This window comes from Micromys minutus (assembly GCF_963924665.1).
Source record: "Micromys minutus genome assembly, chromosome: 28".
NCBI classification, from domain to species: Eukaryota; Metazoa; Chordata; class Mammalia; order Rodentia; family Muridae; genus Micromys; species Micromys minutus.
Window position 1 is genome coordinate 37,595,302 of NC_137963.1, and position 24,304 is coordinate 37,619,605.

At 46.2% G+C, this 24,304-nt stretch overlaps 1 protein-coding gene across 1 annotated transcript; it reads left to right on the forward strand.

Moving 5' to 3' along the window:
• The first annotated feature begins 3,591 nt into the window (after positions 1–3,591).
• On the forward strand, positions 3,592–13,914 carry SLC25A51 (solute carrier family 25 member 51). The gene is made up of 3 exons (XM_080940373.1): positions 3,592–3,711; positions 7,238–7,345; positions 12,212–13,914. Exon 3 carries the CDS (start codon positions 12,252–12,254, stop codon positions 13,146–13,148), a length of 897 nt encoding a protein of 298 aa, XP_080796499.1. The 5' UTR covers positions 3,592–3,711; positions 7,238–7,345; positions 12,212–12,251; the 3' UTR covers positions 13,149–13,914.
• The last annotated feature ends 10,390 nt before the right edge of the window (positions 13,915–24,304 follow it).

A 24,304-nucleotide genomic window follows, 5' to 3' on the forward strand; every position in this document is an offset into this window, starting at 1 on the left:
TCTCCAGACACACCAGAAGAGGACGTCAGATCCCATTACAGATGGTTGTGAGCCACCATGTGGTTGCTGGGAATTGAACTCAGGACCTCTGGAAAAGCAGTCAGTGCTCTAACCACTGAGCCATTTCTCCAGCCCATGATTTTATTTTGTTTTTTAAGAGATGTCAAATGTGCACACAGTTAGGGGGATGGTGGTTGATTTGACGGGCTCTAGTCCCCTTGGAAATAAGTGAATGAGTAGGCAGAACAGAGGGGACGACCTCTCTGCCAGGAGTTGACCTTGACTCCTGTTTACAGACTCAGCCTTGGGATGGTGCCAAGGGCTCCCGAGTGCAGCTCAGAGGGAAAACCACTTGCTTAGCTTGTGTAAGGCCCTGGCTCAGGCTCTTCAAAAAAAAAACAAACAAACAGTTGAAAATGAACCAAGAAAAGGAGCAGGTCTCAGAGCTGACATCCCCAGCATTCAGACAGACAGACTGTAGAGAGGGACATGTCATCTCCAGGGAAGGACTGCCAGCGCAGAGCACTTTGCAGCTTGAGGTAGTGAGGTCGGGTCAGGGACAGGGAGGCTGTTGGGACTGATTGATGAAGAAGGGACAGGACATTTTCTTCTGGGCAGAGGGGACAAAATGTGCATGTTTCCCAGTTCAGGGAGGATCAGGGTTAGCGACAGAGCCTACGGGCCTACCCTACGGGCGTGGTGGGGAGTGGCAGAGTTAGGTCTAAAAGATTACAGAAGCCTGGGAAATGTGAGCGGAAGAGAGCAGAAGGTCAGTGACCCCCTATTAGAGGATGGCCGGATGTGACTTCAGCTAAGCGAAGCTACTAACAGCAGTCTGCATTAAAGGTAGCTGTTAAGTTGGACTGGCAGGCCCTCAGGCCACATGGCAGATACCTAGAAATCATGAGGGTGGGGAGTGGGGCAGGTAAAGGATGCTTAAAACAATAATTGGAACAGCATTTCCAAGTACTGCCTCTCCAAAGACCCAGATGCCCAGTCCTAAGTGTACTGGGAAAACATGCTACCACCAAGTTACCCTCTAGCTCCTAAGGCCTTCTTCTTAAACCTCTGTTCTCCACGGGCATGCTATTCCACTACCCCCCTTTCCTGAGACAGAGTTTCTCTGTATAGCCCTGGCAGAGTCCTGGAACTTGACTTACAGAGATCTGCCTGGCCTGCTTCCCAAGTCCTGGAATTAAGGGAGTGTGCTGTCACCTCCAGCTTAATGGCGGACATTTATGCTCCCTTTTGAGCCAAACTTCTGAGTTGAAGAGCCAGGAGTGAGTCAGAACGTCCTGTCCTTGTGATTTGTCTCTGGGAAAGAGACACCTTTCTGGGCAACCTTAACATTCTGACCTCTCTGTGTCTGGGGAGAGACAGGCAAGAGGAGTCAGTCTTGCCAAAGACGACCAGGGAAAGCCTTAGGTGGAAGAGGCTACCATGTTAGGGGGAACTTTGATGGTGACAAGGATAAGGTTTATAGAACACAAGAGCTTGCAAAACATGAGCAGTTGCACAGGACTGCATCCCAGAAGGTTAACTAGCCAGGGAGAAGGTCACAGCGAGGCAGAGAAGCCAGACTGTGGACTGTCCTGTGTGCCAGGTTAAGAAATGGGTGGTCTGGGAAGGCTCCTAACCTGAGCAGTGGCAGGAACATAGTGGGTTAGAGGATGCTGTCCGAGGCCCGTGTGGAGACACAACAGTTTTAGGACCTGAACAAAAGACGGAAGAATGGGGCTGGAAATATAAAGCCAACCTGATGATGAATTCTAGATTGGAAAATAGGCGGGTTTTGTCCTCACAGGTATGCAAGAATTGTGAATAAAGCCCTTAGAAGCTGCGGACAAGAAACCAGAGGCCTGCCTGTGGTCTGGAGGACATCAGAACCATTGTCCACTCCAAACAGCGCTGTTCTGGTAACAAGGGACTGGCCCTCTTCTGAGTCCGTTACACCCCAATGGTATGCCAAATTTCAGTCTTTCTCTTCTCTTTATGCCCACCCCCAGGACAATAACCTTTCCATTCTAATCTGAAATTCATTATTTATGCTTATGAACACATTGGATACCTGCCTGGTTTCTTTGCTTTTTGAATAATACATTTGAATAGAAATTCACAGAAGCCAGGGCAAACATAATTTTGAGATAAGTGTCCTTTCCTCAACTGTCACCTGATCATTCTAAACCATAATGTGGCCTCGTCATTATTCCGTGATCCAAAAACCTCTCCCTTGTGCCTATGACAGGGGAGGTTCCCACTAAAAGGCCCACTATCTGACATTTTCTGTCTTATCCCCTCCCACTGCTGAGGTGACTTCCTTTACTGGCCCACATTCCATCTGCTTATCCTGAGCCCAGTTCAAACACCTCTTACCCTATGAATCTGCCCCTGGTTCCTTCTCAAGGGACAGCCCCTCATACGTCTGCATTTGTAGGCTTTGAGTCCCTCAGACTCTGAACTCCCTTGGACGTACCTGCTGCACTCTGGTACCTACCCCTCAAGGGGCCACGGCTGTATGTGTGCCCCAACACAAAAGCATGACCTTATTTTTAAAAATTGAGGGTAGGGTGCTGGAGAGGTTGCTTGGTCACTCGGTTGTTAAGAACGTATACTGCTCTTGTAAAGGACTTGAGTCTGACACCCACATGGGACAGTTCATGGCCGTTAGTAATTCCAGGATCAAGGAACCTGAAACCCTATTTCTGGCCTCTCTGGGCGCTTATACACATGCACTAACAGTAGAGCAGATGTACTTTCTTTTAAAAAGACGTGTTTTGTGATTTTTTTTTTCCTCTTGGGAACTCGACTGAATGAATTTCTAGATAAACTTCCTTTAAGGATGCTTTGTAACAGGAAGATGGACACTCCTGTTTGCTGATACTAGAAGGGCACCTAGGAGGGGAGACAAGGTTAGAAGCCTGCAAACGCAGCGGCTAGGTCACCCACCTAGAGAAGAATCCCAGCCCTCAGTGGCATACACTTCGCACAGCCGGGAGTCTGCTGAAGAGCCTGCCCAGGAAGGCTGACCTTGTCCCTTCTGCTCACTGACATTTGTCGCCTGAGGTTCTGCAATCAGAACCATTGTTCAAATGTCACAACACCGAGGAACCCACGCACGGAAGAGAGGAATAACTTGCCAAAAGTCACTCAAGGCATACCACGGCTACAGTTCTGACCTGGCTCTCCTAACTCACAGCATAGGTGCTCCTTCCAAGACACCCCTCCTCCCAAACTATGTGAGCATCTAAGGAAAAAGAGGCTAGCTGTATGATGACCTCATGGACACACAGGAGTCCCGTGAAGTGACCAAGAGCTCTCCACCAAGCTTTGAAAACACCTAATCAGAAAGTTCGCGCCTTCACGCGCGATAGCCTTGAATCTCCACAGACTACACGCTGGAGGACGCGCTTGCTGATTTGTGGCGCAACGAGGCCACCGTATAACGTCAGCTTACGGCGGGGGAGAGCTAGCGGCACCCCCACAGCCTGGCAAAGGGTGTGACGTGTGACGAGAGTCACTACCAGGCCCGACGCTGTACACTGTACAGGGCAGCCACAGCGATACCCGGACCCAGAGCGAGGCGGTGCCCTGGTCACGTGGTCCGACGCCGCCCCGCCCCGCCCCGCCCCTGCCAGAGTCCAACCTGTCTGCGCTTGCGCGGGCGCGGGCTCGCTCGCCGGCCGTCCTGCGGGCGGGCGCCCGGGGCCGTGGGTGAGTCCTGGGTGGGTGGGGAGCGGGGCTCGAACGTCTTAGTTTCTGGCCAGAGAGAAGGGAGGCTCGAAGCAGGCCGCTGCCTGGCGAGCTCTAGGTCCTCCGCTCGCATCGCGTCCGGGACCCGGAGGCTGCGGCCCGGCTCCGGCCGAGGGGCCTGTGGTGCTGCGGCGAGTCGGGCAGGGAGGCGCCCACAGCCCGGGAGCCGCAGGCCCGGAGGGATCGCGGGGGCCCGGGGTACCCCGTGCTGCTGGCGATTCCGCCCAGCGCCTCTCGGGTCCTCAGGGAGAGGGCAAATGGAAGCCCGGAGAATGCTCGTTCTGAGACACCATGTTTCATCGCGCAGGAAACAGTCTAAGCTGGGCGGGTGGGCGGGCGTCAATTGTTCCATTCTGTGCGGTTTGTTGACTCTAGCTTAGGTAGCCGGTGTCAGCACCCTAGCCGTGTTTACGACGTTCAGCTTAACCTTAACCCTAACCCTAACCCTATGGGCTGCCCAGCTGGTCCTAGTGCCCACGTCCTGTTTTGTCTGGTTGGTTTTACCTGTGGTCTGTTGAACAGCAGAATGAACTAACTGTATGTGGAGTGATCATATCAAAATGGACCCCCGGCGCCTTTGCTTTGAAGGATTTGAAGACTCCGATCCAGGGCACATGAGAAACAAACCGGTCACCCTTAGCGTTTCTTATAGCGACATGACACTTCTGACAAGAATTGACCTTTGTCAGAAGGAAGCTAACACAGTGGATTTGGTGACAGATGTTGCTTTGTATTTGCAGTGGTAAAATCATGCTGTAACTAGCACTTGAACCCTGCCTAACCCTGGTTTTGAATGCTGACTCAGACCTGCTGACTAGTGGGAACTCACATCTTTTGAGAATTACAGTTACCCTTTGCCCTGTTTTTGGACAAAGACCTTTGTACTAAGGTCATATCTGGCTTTTGCATATCCCTGTGGGCCAAAAGTTACATTGAGTATTTAGAATTTATACTGTTTTCTTACATCACTGAAGTTTGACCCTTGTTGGATCAGAGTGGATTTTGCTCCCTTGTGATATGCTTGGTGGCTTATAGCAAAATAGTGTGGTCATGGTAAATACATTTTATAGTAAGTTGCAAGGGATTGTCATTCGGAGAAATTTAAATAGAAACCGGTTCATCAGAGTTTAGTAATCAAACATGCCATGTTTTAAAATTATATATATATATTGGTTGTGGGAGCTCTAATGTGCAGAGGTCAGAGGACAACTTTCCAGAATTTTCCTCCACCTTGTGAGTCAGATTGAGCTGACTGGAATGAGCTCCTTACTTGGTGAGCCATCATGCCTGCTCCCACATTCTAAACTCTTATCACAACATTGCACGCTGTCTTTTCCTTCTTGTTGCTGCATTAAGAAACTTGTCACAGGCTGCAGAGATGGCTCAGCTGTTAAAGGCTAGGCACTTAACCAAAGAGAGAGAGAGAGAGAGAGAGAGAGAGAGAGAGAGAGAGAGAGAGAGAGAGAGAAGCTAGTCACACCACCCTGGTGGGTGGGGTGCAGCTGGTAGGAATGCTTTTAAGTCTGAAATCTGGGAGGTTTGCAGAAAATTACTTTTTGTTTTGCTAGGCATGATGGTTCACACATTTAAAAGCCCAGCAATCTAGGGGTCAGAGGCAGGTGTATCTTTCTTTGAATTCAAGGCCAACCTGGTCTATAGAGTGAGTTCCAGGACAGCCAAGGCTACACAGAGAAACCCTGTCTCAAAAAAAAAAAAGTTTTTTTTTCTGTATAGGACTTTTAATATCTAATAATGTAAATGGTCAGAAATATTGCTGTGGTCATTTGTGGAGATGTCTGTATATAACTGACTACCTGGGCTATCTCCTGTTTGCTTACCAACAGGGCCCATTATTACAGCCAAAAAGGTTGAATGGAACAACTTTAACTTATAAAATTTTGTAAAGTAACAGAAGAATTAGCTCAGTTGGAGTGGAAAGCAAGTGTGGCCTTTGTTTTGTTGCGTTGAGGATTGAACACAAAACGTCCCAGCGCTGAGCAAAAGTGGTTGTTAAAGTACACTAAAGATTTGAGTGTGTTCAGGACCGTGGCTGTAACCAGCTGCTGGATGGTCACTTTAGAACGTTGGAACATTGTTAACTGGACCATCCTCTGCTACATACTGAACTCTAGGCCAGCCGTAGCTAGATAGTGAGACTATAAATAAGTGTTCAGGGTGTAAAGCTGAAATAGTCTTCGAATTTGTGAATTGTTACACTGGTGTGTGGTTGTGTACATTAAATGTTTTTTTTTTTTGTCCATCTGTGAGCTTTGGGGAGGGTGAGGGAGGGAGATGGGACAGGTCTCTATGTAGCCCTGGCTGCCCTCGAACTGATGACCAGGCTGTTCTTAAACTCACAGAGATCCTCCTGCCTCTGAGTGCTGAGTTAAAGACCTGGGCAATCACACCCAGGGATTTTTATTGATTTTAACTATGACAGTATAAAAGAAAAAGACATTTTATATATCAGCCATTTCTGCACCGTGCTTTTGATTTTAAATTTGAATCTAAGTTGGTGAACTTTAGTCAGTCTTTGAGTATAGTACTAGTGTTGAGCTAGGTGTGCTGTGCACGCCTCTAATCCCAACATTTAGGCAGCTACATCTCTGTTTGAGGTCAGCCTGGTCTACACAGAGTTCCAGGACAGCCAGGACTACACAGACAAACCCTGTCTCAAAATAAAACAAAAAAATCCAAAATAAAAAAATAATCCGGTTTTTAGGCAGGCCTGATAGTACCTATAATTATAGCATTAGAGGCTGAGGCAGGAGACTTAGGAGTTTACAGTCAGTTTGAGCCAAGCTAAAGCGAGGCCTGGTTTCACACTAACATAAGTTTCTGCCTCGTGCCTGTCAGTGGAGCAGTGAAAAGCATGGCTGTTGAAGACTAAACAGTTAATCATTAGTGAGCTCAGAGTTCACGTGCCTATAGAGCACCATTCACCGTTCTTACCAGCCTCAGGACAGTGAGGAAGGGCCGGGGTTGAGAGCCAGAGGTCCTGACGTAGCTCTGCAGGCGCATCCCCGTACAGACACACTGTCCAACAAATAAAAAAGGAAATAGTGTCATCTCAGGCATTCTACAGAGGCGTGCCACATTAGATGCTGTTGGAACTGAGGACTGTGGGAAGTGAGAGTGTGGGCAGTCACTGAAGAACTAGTGTGCTGTTGGGCCTAGAGGGACATTCAACAATGGCTGCAAATACACAAACACGTTTTTCTTTTTTGAAATTGTATTTATTTAATGTATATGAGCATACTGTGGGTATCTTCAGACACTCCAGAGGGCATTGGATCCCAATACAGATGGTTGTGAGCCCCCATGTAGTTGCTGGGATTTGAACTCAGGACCTCTGGAAGAGCAGTCAGTGCTCTTATCTCTGAGCCATCTCTCCAGCTCCCACAAATATATCTTTTAAAAACACACTTTATAAGAATAAAGAAATTAAACGAGATTTTGGTGGGTTTTTTTGTTTGTATTTTTAAAGGAAATGCAATGATCAAAATCGACTTCAGGAGAGAGAAGGCTGACACGGAAGACATTGGGAAAATGAGAACGCTGTCATCCTCCGTGCCAGGCTCAGCGGATGCCTCAGGTAACATCTAAAGGAACAGAAGCCCAGCTGTGGTGGCGCATGCCTTTGATCCCAGCGCTCAGGCAGATTTCTGTAGTTCAGGCCAGCCTGGGCTACACAGAGAAACCCTGTCTCAGAGAACCAAAATAAATGAAAATAAAGAACCAGACAATGTTGGCAGCATTGAGGTTGTCCCACAGCATAAGGAAAGAGACACACAGACTGGCTCTTCCCAAGCCAGTGGGACAGACACGGAGCTCGATGTGAAAGTCTGGGGTCTCGGGAATAATGGCGGGAAGTGGACCGTAGAGTGCTGCTGAACGGAGGTAGGGAGGGTGGCTCAGTGGCTGAGCCCTGCCTTGTTGCACACCACAAACCACAACAGATCCTGGCAATGTTACTTGAGTGATGCTCACCCTGTGCCTAAGACTGGCGGGATGGGCTTTGACTTAGATGGCTTTGCTCACAGTGCTGTGCCTATCTCTGCACGGTGAGTGACATCATCAGCTCTGTTTGGACTTTCTCGTGGTGTGGAAGGAACATGTATTTGGTAGGAGCTGCACCTGCAGTAATTTCCACTGGCTAGTGACGTAGGGGGCACCGTGCTCTTCTAAAGTGACGTGGCAGTGAGCCAAAGCTCCGTTAGCCACAGTCAAAGGTAAGCAACCAGTGCTCCGTGTGTACTAGGTGTGATGCAGGTAATCAATGAGTGTGATTAACGTGCACGGAGGCCTGGGTACCAAAAATAAATACGTGCATTTCTCACATGATGTTTTTACCCATGGTGGATTTATTAGGAAACAACCGGAGGGACATCTAAACGTCAAACAAGTACTTGGAGAGAACAGTAACTATTGAATGTTGTTCAGCGCCTTCTCTTCTCTACTCCACTCACAAGGGCTCTATTCACTCAGAGAACTGAGCCGGCCTCTGAGACATGTCACTTCCCTATCTCGTAAGCAAGGCACTATGACGTGCTAGAGCTCACAGGCCCGTGTGTGACAGAGCTGAGGTTTAGCTGGAGCTCACAGGCCCGTGTGTGACAGCTGGGGAGCTCACAGGCCTGTGTGTGACAGCTGGGGAGCTCACAGGCCCGTGTGTGACAGAGCTGGGGAGCTCACAGGCCCGTGTGTGACAGCTGGGTTTAGCTGAAGCGACTAGTAGGTCCTCAGGCTCGTGTGTGCTGCCTTGGCTCTGACTCCAGTACCTCTGACCATTTCACAGTCACCTGAGAACGTTTGACCACAGTTCAAATTAAGTTCCAGTTGTAGGTGCAGGAGAGGAGCTTAAAGTGTGCGCTGTGGCAGGGGACTAAAGGCTTCCGTGTGCTGTTTTAGGACAACGACAGTTGTGTGTGCTGTGCTCTGTTACAGGTCTGCAGTCTGATTCTCCTCTGGATCTCGCTCTGCCTTCTTCCCTCTCTTCAACATGTTTTGTCCTGACTGTTAGCAGTTTTTAGCAGCATAGTGTGGTGGTGTAGCAAAATCTTGAAGAATTAAACAGGCCTTTGTTTTTCTTCAAACTGAAGACCTAGATAGTTTGTCTGACCCGTTTTATTTCCCGTTGAACCCCTGCAGTGTGGTTTAGCTTGATAACTTTCCACCTCTTGGGTGGTGCTTTGTCTGCCTACCCACAGCTGGGAGACTCATGACCCGACAGTGCGCACTGTTGTGGACCGCGTCAGTCCTGCTGCTGCTTGTGTTTCCTTGTTTAGGTCTTTGTTGTCTTTTTGGAATCGTTGTATCTTTGTGTATGCATGCATATGTGGTGCTGTGTCATGGAGGTCAGAGGACCAATTCTGGGAAGCCTCCATCTTTCTAAGGCACTCATGTGCTCTTTAGTGTTTCAGCACGGCCACTCCAGGCCACGTGACCTTGTATAGCAACAGTTCTCAGTCTGTGGTTCTCCATACCCTGGGGTAGAATATCACATGTCCTGCATATCAGATATTTACAATACAATTCATAACGTAATCACCGTTAGGAAGCAGCAGCAACAATTCTGTGGTTGGGGTCAGCATGAAGAACCGTATTAAAGGGTAGCAGCCTTAGGGAGGTTCAGAGCCGCTGCCCTAGTTCTACAGTCTCTGCCTGCCTGCTCCTTCTGTGGGCTCTAGGCATCAAGTCAAGGTCTTCAGGTTTGCAGACAAATGGTTTTACCTGCTAAGACATCACCCTGGCCCCTGGTTTATTTGTTGTCTGTGTGTGTAGGTGTTTATTTTTGTTTTTGATATTCAGTAGGGAGTGATAATTTCGATTTGTATTTCTCTTGTGATTTGTAAAGTTGACCATCTTTCTTGTGCCTGTTGACCATTTTGTTTACAGTCTTTATTTTGACGTGTTTATTCAAGTCCTTTGCTCATTTCTATATTGGGTTATTTACTCTTTTGCTGCTGAGTTGTTAAATGTTGCCTCTTCCTATCGAAGAATGAGTCCCCTGGTTAAGAGGGCTTGTTGCCCTTTCAGCAGTTCCTGCCCCTGTGACTCCCTCTTACCCTCTCCTAGCCTCCACTGCACAAACGTGCACATAGGTAAACAGCAAGACGGAGCACGTCGAAGCGTCCTTTTAGTCCCAGCACTACACTATGGAGGCACAGGCAGGTGGATCTCTGTGAGTTTGGGGCCAGCCTGGTCTACAGAGCAAGTTCCAGGACAGCCAGGGCTACACAGAGCAACCCTGTCTTGGAAAACAAAGCAAAACAAACAAAGTCACTTTACAAAAAGGTCACTGGATAGTAGTTGTGCACACATTTAATCCCGGCACTTGGGAGGCAGAGGCAGGAGGATCTCTGTGAGTTCAGAGTGAGTTCCAGGACAGCCAAGGCCACAGAGAAACTGTCTCAAAAAACCAAAAATAAAAAAATTAAATAGCTAAAAGTCAAGCTGGGCGGTGGGGCGTGTCTTTAATCCCAGAAGTGGACTGCAGAGGGCTGTAGACATCTGAGTTCTGGGCCAGCCTGGTCTACAGAGCAAATTACAGGACAGCCAGGGCTACACAGAGAAACCTTGTCGCCAAAAAAACAGTAACACCTTAAAATCTAAAATATATTCAGATTATCATTTTGTCCCCCCAATAAAAGGTGGTTTCTGGGGTGGTCTTTGGGATGTAAGTATTGTCCTGAGGTGGAGTCTGGCCCCAACTGTAGGTGTCTGCTTCCGAGTGCTAAGGGCTGCTGCCCCAGGGCTGCCTGGAGCCAGCTAGTTTACTGTTTCTATTGCTAGTTTTCTTTTCAATTTTAACCTTTTTTTGAAAATTACATTTTTACTTACCTTGTGTGGAGATGTCTCATGATGTGTTGCAGTCAGAGGACAACTTGTAGGAGTTGGTTCTCTCTTCCACATGTGGGTCCCAGGGATCAAACTCAAGGTGGTCATCAGGCTTGGTGGCAGACACCTTTACTGCTGAGCCATCTCGTTGGCCCTGTCTTTTGTTTTGGAGACTCTTACTTCTTTCGAAAACACATAAAACTAAGACCTTGCTTCCTCTTGGGGAGAGCAAAGCTGTGCATGTACCTTCAGATCGCCACCTTCGCTTTCCAGAGCCATCGCCAGGTGCAGTAGCAGGTGACATGAGGGTCCCCATTACGGTGGGCTGGCCCTGCCAGTTACTAGCTGTGTTTGAACAGTGAGCGCCACTGGGGCTCCTTTTCTTTTTTACATATAAAACAAGAAGAATAACTTTATAGTTGGAGGAATTTAAATATCTGACAAAAGAGCATCGTGTGCACCTTAACCTCACTCATGACCTTCGTCCTCATCCCACAGCCACAGCTGCACACAGGCAGGCACTCGGTATCACAGACGCTGACACACTGCCTAGCTTGCTCACTGACAGTCTCTGACCTGTCCCTGGCTTTATTGTCTTTGAGGATCTAATGCTTAGCAAAAGGCCAAGTTGGCAGGCACTGAATGAATGTGATTACAAGTTGAATGCATGGCATACTTTTTGCTGTTGTATCTCTTGGGAGGACTTTGTCCTGTCCCCACTGTGGTCTCACTTGAAGCCCTAGCTGGCCTGGAACTGGGCTGTGTAGATTGCAGGCTGACTTAGCTTTCACCGTCCTCCGCCTCCGCCTCCGCCTCTCCAGCGCTGGGCTTCTGAGCTCCTGGGGGAACTGTGAGTCTGGTTTCGTTCAGTAGGATGATGGCGGTTCTGTAGACTAGCCAGTGATTAGAAACTGTGGGTCAGTGATCTTGGCGTCCCTTGTTTCAGTACTTTAAAATTCCTTTAAGAATTATTGTGAACCTCAGAAAGCTTTCAGTTACATGGATTCAGGTTTTAGGGACTAGAACCTCCTTGAAATAGTAATTACTGTTAACAAAGCACTGATGAGCCCATGGCACGTTAACATCGCGTTTTTATGAAAAATAACTTGCATATTCTTTACCTGCCATGTGTTTTGTAACTTTCCAAACTCCTTCCTGTCTGGCTAACACACAGGTGGAGTCCTCTGTCTGTCTCTTCAGTTTGTTATTAGGGTCGTTTGGGTGAAAGTGACCGCAGAAAGGGGAAACCCAGGGATCCTCTCGTCTGCCTCTGGAATAGTGCTACACAGCCAGTGACCTAAAGGCAGACACCAGAGTGGGGCTGTCATTCTAGAACTCAAGACTGAGTTAAAGGCTAGCCTGGGAGATAGAGATATATACTGTCATAAAACAAGAATAGCAACAACAAAAGGCCACAGAAAACAAACCCCTCACCTGAATGCAGAAACAGCACACTGAGCCGCATTAATACGGACAACCAGTGAAAGTATTTTTGTTTAAAAATAGAGTATTACTAATCCAGTTTTAAAGGGAAAGTAGAAAGTGTGGAAGTTGGAGTGGGGACTGGGGTAGAGTTCATGAGCTGCACTCTGGGTAACGTCTGGATCATTCATATCTACAGGTTAAACCGTCTTCCCCACAGAGGGAAGGTCGGAAGCACCATGATGGACTCAGGAGCGCATGACAAGAGGCCTCCAATGCTGACCTCGGCAAACCAGGATTTGTCACCTCACCTCGGGGACGTGGGGGAGATAAAGCATTACCTGTGTGGGTGCTGCGCTGCTTTCAACAACGTGGCGATCACGTACCCCGTCCAGAAGATCCTCTTCCGGCAGCAGCTGTACGGCATCAAAACCCGGGATGCGATCCTGCAGCTGAGGAAGGATGGGTTCCGCAACTTGTACCGAGGAATCCTCCCCCCACTGATGCAGAAGACGACCACACTGGCGCTGATGTTTGGTCTGTATGAGGACCTGTCGCGCCTGCTCCGAAAGCATGTGAGCAGCGCTCCCGAGTTCGCCACCGGAAGTGTGGCGGCGGTGCTCGCCGGGACAACGGAAGCCATTCTCACTCCATTTGAAAGGGTTCAGACTCTGCTTCAGGACCACAAGCACCATGACAAGTTCACAAACACTTACCAAGCCTTCCGGGCGCTCAGACGTCACGGGGTTGCAGAGTATTACCGAGGCCTGGTGCCCATCCTTTTCCGAAATGGGTTCAGCAATATCCTTTTTTTTGGCCTTCGAGGGCCCATTAAGGAGCATCTGCCTACTGCCACCACACATAGCGCACATCTGGTCAACGACTTCATCTGTGGAGGTGTGCTCGGAGCCATGCTGGGGTTCCTAAGCTTCCCAGTTAATGTTGTAAAAGCTCGAATCCAGTCTCAGATTGGCGGGCCGTTCCAGTCCCTCCCCATGGTTTTCAAGACAATCTGGATAGAACGGGACAGGAAACTGATCAATCTTTTCAGAGGTGCACATCTGAATTACCACCGCTCTCTCATCTCCTGGGGAATAATCAATGCAACTTACGAGTTTTTGTTAAAGATCGTGTGATGAGGTCACTACATGGGGTGTTATTCTCAACTAACCAGACCTAAGAGAGATGCAGTTTGGCTTACGGAGCGGCTGCTGTGGTCGCTCGGTACCCAGAGCTTTAGGCTGTTGCCTGGGAACCAGCCTGGACCTGATGACCTGTCAGGGCAGCTGTCACCCGGGTGGGTTTCTTTTCCTCCCGGAAGGGTTGCTACACCGTCAGTGCGGAAACTGGCGTCAGCAGCCATAGCGCGTGCTCCCGGCCCAGGGCTTCTCAGGCTCGCTCTGCCCTCGTTCATTTAGTCTCTGCTCTTAGGAGGGTCATCGTCATTAACGCCAAGCTCTGCACGGAGGAGCAGAGATGGCGCTCGGCGCCGTGGCTGTCGCTCCAGGATGAATTGCTGGGGTTAGCTCTGGAACCAGCGCTGTGAGAGAGCCGAGATCCAGCCATTTCTGGTCCGTTTGATAGACCCGAGCAGCCAGTGAAGGCTTCCATTTGCTGTTTCTCTTTGAACACTTTGTTTAATTCTGAACATGACTTTAGGCCTTTCCACATGTCTTTGTGCCGTTTTTACTGAATTCATTGCCAAAAGGTGGGGTGTCCTCCTTAATACTGTTCTTCACCATGGTCTGCTGTTCACCTCTACTGCTTTGCTCGACTTCTCTGTGCTGCTGGTGGGGACACAGCCGACCAGTGGGGACACTGTCCCTGTGAGGAGAAACTGTCATGTCCATCCTGTTCTCTGGTACTAGAGTTTAAAAAAATAAACACTTCCATAAAGTTTTATTTCGGGAGTCTTAATCCAATCCCAGGTCTTCTCTGTTTCTCAGTGCTGCAGAGTGAGTGAGGAGCTTCCTTTCCAGTTGCCCTCCTCCCTTTCCTCTGAAAAGGAAGATGTCAGGGTTCTGACACTCTGGGAGCCGCGCGTTACCACTGGAGCTCAGGCAGGAGCCCAGCCAGGGAGTCACATAGTTATTTTCTGGGTAAATGTAACAAGACTCACAGTTACACAGGGAAGCTTGTTTTCCAGGATTTGACATAAGAAAGTCAACTTGGTTTTTTTAAACGGTGCTAGGGATTGAACCCAGGGCCTCGCACGTCCCAGGCAAATGCCGACCCACCGAGCTGCACTCCAGCCTCCCCAGTTTTGGTTTCACTTGATTTTATTTTGAGACGGGTTCTCAGCATGTAGCCCAGGCTGGTGTTGAACTCACGTGGCTCTGCTGTCTGAGTGCTGGGATTGAAAGCATCCCCAGTCCTTAAAGATAGGTTTCTTACTAAAGGTTTTCATCTCTGGGTAATTGCATACGTGCGTGTGTGTGAGTGTGTGTGTGTACCTACAAACTGAAATCAGACCCTCAGCTGGGAGTTTGAGAGAAGTTTCTGGGGAAGGTAATTCAGAACAGCTCTTTACCTCTGGCTACACTAAAGTTGGTTAAATAAAACTAACATTGCCCCACTGTAAAGGTTGGGAGCCTAGTAAGTACTGGGGTGGCTTTGGAGCGACGCTGATGGATGAGTTTGTGCAGTGTGGTGTGGCCATTAAGGGGCAAATGTGAGGACTCGGCGGACAAGGATTTGGCCGGATCCATCTAATCAGTGCTGTGTCTTCAGTGACAATCTGAAGGTGAGAGCGCTCACCAGTGAGATAGCGCCCAGGTTCCTGACCGCCGTGTCCCGTGCGTGTCCCAGTGCGGTATTGCGCACCACGGGCCTGTCCGGATGCAGCGCAGGGGAGGTGAGTTAACCAGGGACTGACTTGGCCTGAGCATTGGTCTTCAGAGAGAGGGAGGCCTTGTTTTCCTTACACTCCATGCAGGCGGTTTAAGTTTTAGTTGTAAAGCGCCCCCATGAAGTACACAGGCTTGTACAACGCTTTGCCTTGCTGTCTCAATTATGTGGCATTTTAAAGCAAAATCAAACTTCCTAATGCTTTCTGACTTCTAAGCACTTTGCCACCCTTAGAGCTCTTGAAGACTAGATTGCAGTACATTACAGAGATGGCTTTATCTCTAATAAATTTAAGTTTGACCAAAAAAAAAAATTGGAATTTGTAGCCCACTTTGAACTTTTATGTCAGAATGTAATTGATAGAAGCTTAACTAGCGTGGTGATACTTTTTAAAGCAAAAAGACTAAAGAACTCTCTGAAAAGCTTTAAAGGGGCCTCTGTGTTACATGTGTGGCACGGGTGGCTCATGAGTGCAGGATACGGAGTGTCCTGTGTCCTATCTGATGCCACCAGAAACCTACGAGTATATTTAACGCACACCAGTGCTGTGAGCCCTCAGGACTTCAGCAGAGTCAGCACAGCCTTTGCGTTATGGCACATTGGTGTTTCGCTTCCTTTGTGGTTAGAGACAGATGTTTGTGCCTGTCAACATAGTTTATCTAGTGGTTGGTCATCTAATCATTTGCTACATATTGTGACCCTGTGCAGTAAAGCAGAGCTGTACACAATAGTTACAGTGGGGCCCTGGGATTCCTAAGCTCAGCTACAGTGTAGATAAACCTGGAAGGGTTAGAGCGCTGGCCTCATGGAAGCGGTTAACAGAGAGCGAACCCTGGTTGGAGGGTGGTAAGAGCAGTGTGTGCACTCTCGGCTGGGCCGGCCTGAGGGCAGTAAGGCATTCATACTTGGGTTCCCTATGTCAAATGTATTTTTTCTCATATACAAATAAATGTATATAAAAACTTGAATATGTTCTCTCTAGATTTCAAGATTTTTTTAGTTTCTAATGCTCTTTGTATAAGCTTGATGTTGCTTGCCAAATTGGTGAGGAGGCGGGTCTGCATATATTTCCTCTTTTCATTATTAAAAGTGGCTGAACACAAAGCTTTGGTTGCTCTTTTTAGTTGTGACTATGAGTAAGGTTAAACTTTGGGGATGTTGGAGTAGAACTTAGTGTTTTGTGGTTGGGTAGTCTCTTACCATTAGAAACTGTGTGTGTGTGCGTGTGTGTGCGTGTGTGTGTGTGTGTGTGTGTGTGTACATGTGCGTGTGCACGTGCGTGTGTGTGTGTGGTGTGTGTGTGTATGTGTGTGTATGTGTGTGTATGTGTGTGTGTGTGTGTGTGTGTGTTTGTGTGCACGCGTGTGTGTGTGCCTGCCGTGCTCATTAGATTAGCCCACCAGTCTTTATAGTACATTTAGTGTACTGGCTCAGCAGTCCCGAAGGCTCAACAAGGACAAGGGCTCTAACCTCTACAGCAAAGCACTTCTCAGGTGCTTTCCTCTACGCTAGTGTGCGGCCTCACCCCACACTGATTCAGTTTGACAGTCATTTCTGCTGTAGTGACTCCCCTGTAATCATGCTTCCTGGCATGAACGGTCTGGATGTTTGCACTTTTTCATTTCTTTGGTCCCACTGAGGAATTGCTGCCATCAAATAATGGCCTACGAGCGTCTCTATAGGGACGGTTTTTTTTTTTTTTTTTTTTTTTTAAGTGGGCCTGGAACTCGCTGTATAGACATGTTTGCTTGGAACTCACAGATCTACCTGCCTGTGCCTTTAAGAACGGGGATATTTTCTGATTGCTAATTGCTCAAGGAGGAATGGGCGGTGCCTAGCGGGCCTATAGAAGGGGGTTTCCTGTGAGGCTGGAAACAAGCCCGTTAGCAGCACCCCCATTTTCCATTTGGGGTTGCAGGTTAGGGCTCCCACCCTGGATCCCCTCCATGGGATTGGCCCTTTCTTTCCTCGGGCTGTTTAGTGTTCTGTCACAGCAACCGGAAAGCAAGCATCTGATTTTAAGTTACTCCTGTTTCTGGGAAAAGCAGAGGTCCAGGCTAGGTGAGGCAGGAGGCCCAATTGTAGCATTTCTGTTTCTGATTTTGTTTAGGACATTTTAATATACTTGTCCATCATTGTAAAACTGGGTCTGCCCTCAACACAGAACAAGTTCTGAAGGAAAACAGAGCGTCTTTTTACTGAAATTCTGCCTCCTGTGCTGAATTAAACTGTGTCCTTGGCAGGAGTGACACTCATCTATGTACAGGATGCGTTTAGACTCCAGTGAGTCACAGATAAGCACTAGACCCTTCCGCGGCTGACAGCTGGCAGGGGCTTCACTGGAGGCTAGTTTCTCTTAGGACTAAAAAGTTCTGGGCTGGAGAGGTTGCTCAGTGGTTAGAGCACTGACTGCTCTTCCAGAGGTCCTGAGTTCAATTCCCAGAAACCACATGGTGACTCACAACCATCTGTAATGGGATCCGATTCTGGTGTGTCTGAAGACAGTGAGAGTGTACTCATATGCATAAAATAAATAATTTTTTTAAAAGTTATAATTTTCCGTGGAACTAAACTCGAGTGATAGAAAAAGAAGAGGATCTTGAGCCACAGAGAATGGGGGTTGGAGTAGAACCATGAAAGGAAAGCAGGAAAACACCTGAAGCACCCAGACAATCCTCAAGGGGCAGGGAAATGTAATTAGGATCACAAAAATCACTGTTTTCTCACATCATGTGAAGGCTGCACTCTTGGTCCATCTGTAATCCTCGAGTTTGCCCCTGGTCAGGAGCTTGGGGAATGGGCTGTGTGAAAGGCAGTTGGACCCACTAAGCTTCACCTCCCACACAGGAGGTATCTCATCCCACATCTCTTTACCATAGTTCTGTTTCAAAGGTGTTAATTGCTTAGGAATTTTTTTCTAAAAATCGGATCTATGTCACACATGGCCCCACTTTAAACAAGATTTGCTACTCCCCTCAAAAGTTAAATATTTAACAGAGTTACTTAAACTCACAATCACATAACTGAAAAATACAAGCAAGATTTTATGTCTAGCCATGATGAAAGACGAGAAGAGGAAATACTTGGGGAGCCACCACCCACTCAAATCTATCCTGAGGGACTAGGAAGGGGTCTGAGTATTTTATTTAAGAAGTTGGGGTTCACCGGCACATACGTTTGTCTAATCTTAGCTAAAGTGTAGTTAATACCTGTTACAGTTAATAACTATTTCATATGTAAATTTTAGAATTAAACGGAATGATGTATATTGGGTGATAGAAGCCGTTAAATGTCAGCAGAGAATCTTGGCCACTGTAGAATCCTTTCTGCTTTGCTGTGAGCATTTCATAGTGAAGAGTCCACAGTAGATCAGAACACGCTGTTCTATTGTACTGCCAAGACAGCGTGAGGCTGTGGGGCCAAAGGAAGCTCACAGGAAAAGGTCATCTGGACTAGGAGCTTCTCCACTAGTGACAAGCAAGGTGCATGCCCCTACTAAAACCCCAAGTGCTCCCCTTAGATTGTGACAGGTTTTTTTTTCATTTGTATGTTTGGTGTTGGGGATCAAATCCAGGACTTGTGCATGCAAGGCGGGGACTCCCCCGTCAGCTCCTCAGTGGGGCACTTTCACTTTGTTCTTAGAACTGCCACGGTCTGTCTGCCACTCTGACCAGCAGGCTCTCAAGTAAGAGAGTTTTCCCGTAGGGAATTGTCATGTTTAAGAAATGCTAGGAACTCCTTCAATGAAATACATTTGTTTGGTTTGTTTTGAATTTTATGTGTATGGCTGTTTGGTACCCACAGAGACCAGAAGAGGGCATCAAATTCCCCTCCTGGAACTGGAGTTAGAGAGGCGGGTGAGCTGCCACCTGGGAATTGGATTCTGGTCCTCTGGAGAAGCGGTCAGTGTGATTAACCGCTGAGCTATCTCTCTAACCCACGGTGTTCTGTAAGACAAATGATTTTGGGTTGGGAACAGTAGTTCATGGCTATAATTCCAGCACTCTAGCGGGCAGGAGGTGGACAATGGCTACAAGTTGAAGACCAAACTATTGGCAGCCACTTCAGGCCAGCCAGGGCTACAGTGTATCCTGTCTCATAAAGAACAACCCACCCAAGGAAAAATTTAGGCTAACTGCTTAAGAATAAATATTATGTCTCAATGCTTCATACGAACTGATACTTTGTATCTTTTTGCCCTTGTTACTTAGTATTTCATGTTTCAAACACATTCTGGTCACAATGAGATTTGGATCTTTAACATTTTACCCTAACAAAACTAATTTCTATTGCAAAGAGCTTACTAGTTAATGCAAACACAGCAGTTTGTCATTCTCATAATGTAAATGACTCCAAGGAAATGCTAAAGATATTAACCGGAGCCAAGATTTCTCCCGTTTAGCATCTACAGCAGTTATACCGAGATCACCTTTCTAGGAACAGAATTATGCTGTGGGGCTTTTCTAAATCAAGAGGAGGGTGGCTGTTAAAACACTCCGGTAGGAGCCGTAAGTAGTTGTCCTTGCTGTTGGTGGTAACAATGAACGAAAGCAAACAGCTAAAAGTGCACAATTCAAAACATTTGTTTAGGGATTAAGTAGAGAGCCTACTTATCAGCCCAGAGGTAGAGTTGGATACCCAACCTTGGAAAATACATACATACATGCATACGTACATGCACACACACACACATATAAAGGTGTTGAGAACTGAGGCCCTGAAAGTTGTCTTCTGACCTCTAAAGGAAGAAATTTAGAACCCTGGCTTTTAAATATTACACTTTATCTTATGCCTATGTTTTAAAATAATAGCTTAATATAACCGGTAAATAATCAAAATGTGGACCCAGCACTGTACGGTGGCACATGCCTTTATTCTCAGTAATTAGGAGGCAGAGGCAGGTGGACTTCTATGAGTTTGAGGTCAACCTGGTCTATAGGGTGAGTTCCAGGCCAATAAGAGCTGCATTGTGAGACCTTTTCTCAAACCAACCAACCAACCAACAAATGCCAAAAAAGAAATTAACAAAAATTTGGCATGAATTTATAATTTTTTCCGGAAGTTGTATGATCAGAAAAGTTATCATTAACAAATTATTCTATTGCCTTATACTCAGATTCTGTCCAAAAATGCATGCCCACATGGTGAAATCAAATTATTTCAAGCCACTATGATGAAATGTTGATATTCCACCAATATTTCAACCATGTTAATTACACACAAAAGCGTGTCAAATGTTTGCAAGCCACATCTATTTTATCATAGTATAATTTTTAAAATTATACTATGAGGTAGACCGATACTAAAATATATTTATAAGGGTTTAATAAAGCCTGGAGACGTTATGTAGGTATGTACTGTTGTCTGTAATTCTGTCTGTTCACTCAAAGACCGGAAACAATTCAGTGGGAAAGAGAAAAGCCATTTACATTTGTAGAAAGCTTTTCTATTCCGAAATGAACATTTCACATACCAAAGACCTTCTGGAAGTAGCTTTAATTATAGATTATGAATTAAGGTCTGAAATCATGCATCTAATAGCTACCTTTGAATGGATATCTTTACTTAAAAGCAGGTAAAAGTGTGTAACTCATGGTTACCTAGATGGTAAGAGGTGTGAGCCCAGGGCCACAGGCAAGTGCAGCTCTGTGCTCACAGAGGGCATGGTGCAAGCATGGAACCTCTGTTAGTGCACATACAGTGACACCTGCCCCGATGTCCCTCTCATATGCTCCTACAGAGACCTGAGTTTAATCTCAAACTAACATACAGTAGGGATTCAAATCCATGCTCAGTGACAAATGGAGTCCTAATTTAGGTTTCAAACTCACTAAGAGATACCCAGATGATGACAGCCTGTTAATTATCAGAAAACCAAACAAACAAATATAACCCAAGGCTACCTTTGAGGCTTGATATTTCCCATCACATTCTGACTCATGAGAACTTGAGGCCACACGTACTGCAGGTTTGTTTAATTCATTCAACAGATATTTATTAAACAACTACTCTGCCAGATCTTATCCCAGGACCGTGGATACAAGAATAAAGATGGCCCTGCTCTCCAGGAGCGTACAGTCTAGCAGAAGGACCAATAGCACCTTAGAACCTGCTGAGAATGTGTTCTGGTTGACAGCACATTAGCTAGAATATTCCAAGCTTGCCAAAAATACATATCTAAGTTTTTGTGCCCCCTCCCAAAAGAAGCAGAGTTTGAAAACAAGGATGCAGTCAAATTTAAAAGAAAATTCAGATATCTATTCTTTGTGTAGGGGAAAGTACAAATTGGGCCTATCTCAAAGACTGTGACCAGGTCTAAATCCTGAATGTTATTTTATTATTCCTGGGGTGTCACTTATAGCAACATTTATATATACATACATTCAAAAGATGCCTGCATGAGATAAACTCCTTGGGACTTTTCTTTTAAAGAATTATTTATGTATGTGACCACACTGTAGGTGTCTCAGATGCACCAGAAGAGGACATCAGATTCCTGAACTCAGGACCTCTGGAAGAGCAGTCAGTGCTCTTAACCACTGAGCCATCTCTCCAGCCCCTGGGACTTCTGGTTAAACCTCTCAGGTCATTCACAACTCAAGACAGCAACATTCAGGCAACTGGAGACTTTCCTCTTGGTGCCGGTTTCCATTACCATCTGGGAGAACTGGGGACCAGTTCTCAGGACATAATAGTCTGGAGTCCTCTAGAGGATGTCCACGTTATTGTCACTAAACTGTCTTAAGGTGACAATCAAGAGTACGTTTTAGTGGTTATTCAGTGTCATCTCCTAGTCTTCAGCCTACCTGGATTTTCCTTCCTTCCTTCTGCTTTTTCTTTGTTCTTAGAAGAGCCTTTGTTACCAGACTACTTCCACTCAACTAGCCCTTAACCCAGCATCAGCCCATCTTACACCCCTTACTCGGTTGCAGCTGAAAAGTAGCCCCCACCTTAACTGGGAGCTTTTTGTCTAGTTATTTTGTAGGCACCAGCCGGGGCTGGTTAGTTCCTGTCACAGCCCGTAACTTGAAGACCGCACAGAAGAAAGTGGAAGTCTGTTAGAAACGGACATATTGACAGAACACATTACTTTGCAGATATGAAGCACTTTTTAAAGCTAATATAATGAGGTAAATAATGACACAGTTGCGGGAATTGCTTACCTAGAGATATTCTTCCAATTGGTTATAGCCCTTTGTGTCCATGAAATGTCTTACGTGTATCAGAGCTCACTGGGCATCTGCAATAAAACATCATGAATATAACTTCATGATGGAGTGAATTAGACTGAGCATGCTGTTTAAAAGGCAGGGAGGTAGACTACCATCCCTAAGGAGACTTCCATCAAAAAAAAAAAAAAAAAAAAAAAACCAAAAAAACTGAAAAATTTAAAATTTGGCACTTAAAAGACATGCATTAGTCACCCAAGCAGAAGTCATCATATATATGGACCCCATCATGATGGCAGAAGGTGTTACTGAGTGACTTACACAGTGCCCCAGACTGGCCACAGAATAAAGATGATTGTCATCAGGAAGTTATCAGGCCCGTCTCCTGTTCTCAAAGGCCGAATGGAAGCCAGGTGTGGTGGCACAGGCCTTTAATCTCAGCATTTGGCAGACAGAGGCAGGGCAAACTCTGAATTGTGGGCCAGCCTGGGTTACAAAGTGAGTTCTAAGACAGCCAAAAGACACAGAGAAATCTTGTCTTGGAATAAATGAATAAAAATAAAAGCCAAGTGTAATAGACACTTGTGGACACTGCTGTATACTCCAGTGTGAGAAACGCCTGCCTTCTAAGACTCATGGTGTGCTTTCTGTATTCTAGAGGACACAGCCTTAAAAACTGTTTTACATGATTTGGTCCTCAATGCAGGAGTAGAGAATATGAAATTTATATTTTCCTTTATTTTTTGCTGTGCTGCCTTCTCAGGAATACAATGGGGAGAAAAAACAAAATATAATCATGCTTTGGGTTCTGAGGGGGGAAAAAGACTTTTTTTTTTTTTTTTTTAAATAAACAGGTTCTCACTGTATAACTCTGGCTAGCCCAGAACTTTATTATATAGACCAGGATGACCTTAAACTCAGAGAGGATCCTCCTGCCTCTGCTTCCCACTTCTGGGATTAAAGACATATGCTCTCCCAGCCCCTGAGTTGTGATCACATATGTTTTTTTTTTTTTTTTTTTCTTAAGTAGAAGGGGTTTTTAAAAAATGTTTTAAAAAAGATTTATTTATTATCTGTGAGTACACTGTAGCTGTTCAGACACACCAAAAGAGGGCACCAGATCCCATCACAGATGGTTGTGAGCCACCATGTGGTTGCTGGGATTTGAACTCAGGACGTCTGGAAGAGTAGTCAGTGCTCTTAACTTCTGAGCCATCTCTCCAGCCCAAAAGTAGAAGTTTCTTACTTTAGCTCTTTATTCATGATTGAAATAAACAAGTACTGCATATTTGATATATTTATAAGTCATTCAGCACAGCATTCCCATTAATAAACTCTTCCAAAGGAAGCTTTTAGTTAAAAGACTGATTTATTTACCAATAGTAGTGACTTCATTATCAATTAAAATATTTCTGCCAATTATAATACAAATGACTAAATAAAACAGTGAAAAAATACCAGAGTTTTAGACTGTTAAAACGAGGCCCTAAGGCCAGGCTGTGGTGGCACTTGAAAGGCAGAGGCAGGCAGACATCTGTGGAATTTGAAGCCAGCCTGGTCTATACAAAGAAACATTGTTTCAAAAAGCCAAAAAACAAAACCCAAACCAAAAAGGGACCTTAAGATATGTAACTTTCTCCAATAGTAAAGGTTTTCTGAGGCCATTCAATTCCTTGGTTAATACTGATTTTGTCTTAATCCTGACTATACCTCAGAGAGGGCAGATTTTCCCTGCCAAGTTCGCTGGCTCTGTCAGCTCTCATCTGTGTGGCTTTGCTTTCTTACAAGGCTGACCACCCTCCACTTTTTCTACACCATGGGCTCATCTGCATAGTTTTCCTGTTAGAGATGGCCTGAGTTTATGATCTCCAATCTCACAGAAACAGCAGTGTTTGGAATGATCTTTTATGGAGTACTGAAGGGAATGACCAGCCTTGAATAAACATTAGCAGAAGCACATAGATTAACAGACCAGTGTACCTCATCCTTCATGAACTAAGGGGCACAACGTTAGAGGGTAAGTGCAGACTCGGCGATAAGGAGCCCAGTGCTGCCCCACTGCCACCTGTGGCTTCAGGCAAGCCACTTCATCTGACACACTGCTACTTTCAGCATGCTTTGATGCTCATCCCACCTACCTTGTAAGGGTCTTGGTAGGGGCCAGCAGTCTATTAAAGCAGACACATTCAACACATAGTAGGTATTTAAAGACGGTGATTCAAGGATCCCTGGCTTGAGTTAGGTGACATGTGGGTACACCAAGTGAAATAGAACTC